General features: G+C 38.7%; 1 protein-coding gene across 1 annotated transcript in view; it reads right to left on the bottom strand.

Moving 5' to 3' along the window:
* Window positions 1-938, bottom strand: part of LOC102760149 (dynein heavy chain 9, axonemal) — a 194,745-nt gene that overhangs the window by 140,199 nt on the left and 53,608 nt on the right. Inside the window, exon 15 of the mRNA XM_015562544.1 lies at window positions 282-417. Coding sequence (XP_015418030.1) covers window positions 282-417 — 136 coding nt within the window. The remainder of the gene's footprint in view (window positions 1-281; window positions 418-938) is intronic.

The following is a 938-nucleotide window of genomic DNA, read 5'->3' as shown; positions in this document are numbered from 1 at the left end:
TGAACCTTGATTTCGATGGAATTAGCTTGTATGTTCTCCCTTTTGCATTTCACTATCTTGGAGCCTAGTTTGTCATCTGACTTTTAGATAGAGCAAAGTCTCTTCTTTTTGAACAATTTAGAAGCCCAATACTTTGCTATTTTATTGTGTGTAATTCACAAAATGTTCACAGTCTTTTTGGGAAAGGTCACAAAGCACTCAATTGCAGTTCACAGTAACTCCACAGGTGCTATTCCTGTTATCATTCCAGTAACAACCCACATCCATAAGCCAGGAAATACCAGTGTTTTCCAGGAGGTACTTGAGGGAGCACTCAATGGCAAGAAAGAATCCATCTAGCAACATATCATCAATGTAGTCAACGTAAGTCTTCCAGATATCAGAGGTGGGGTCTGCTGAGAAAAGATCCAAGTTTTCCTAAAAAACAAAGAAATGATGTAAACCATGTTTAATAATATGGAAGTTCTGATAATCACTAAGGGAAATGGAGATAAGTAACCCATGGAGGAAAAAAAACATTCTTGTGAAGAATTGCTATTATACACATATCAAATTCATTCTATCTGATGGGAACAGCCATTGACTGACTGAAAGGAGCATCAGGGAGTATGTCTCATCCTGCCTCGGGGGAGGACCACATCAGACACCTCCTCAGCAGGCACGCTGATGGTTGCCATGCGTGCCTCATTGATGTTCTTACTGTGAAAGCTGCATCAAAGCAGAAGGTAGGGGCATGTCAAGGAAGGAGTACTCAGGGTAGAAGGTATTATTATGATTCAAGGCTTATGACAAATTTCAGGACCAGACAATAAAGCATTTCCTATATAATCCTTGGAAATGAGCCGGAGTGTTTTCTGTTGGCATTTAATATTAACAAAAAATCTTTGGTATATTGAGTGATTTAGAAAATATTCACACATAAATGAATACACACTTGT

This window comes from Myotis davidii, unplaced genomic scaffold (genome assembly GCF_000327345.1).
Source record: "Myotis davidii unplaced genomic scaffold, ASM32734v1 scaffold37, whole genome shotgun sequence".
Taxonomy (NCBI): Eukaryota; Metazoa; Chordata; class Mammalia; order Chiroptera; family Vespertilionidae; genus Myotis; species Myotis davidii.
The sequence above is the reverse complement of the archived record's forward strand: the minus strand, read 5'-3'. Positions and strand labels throughout refer to the sequence as shown.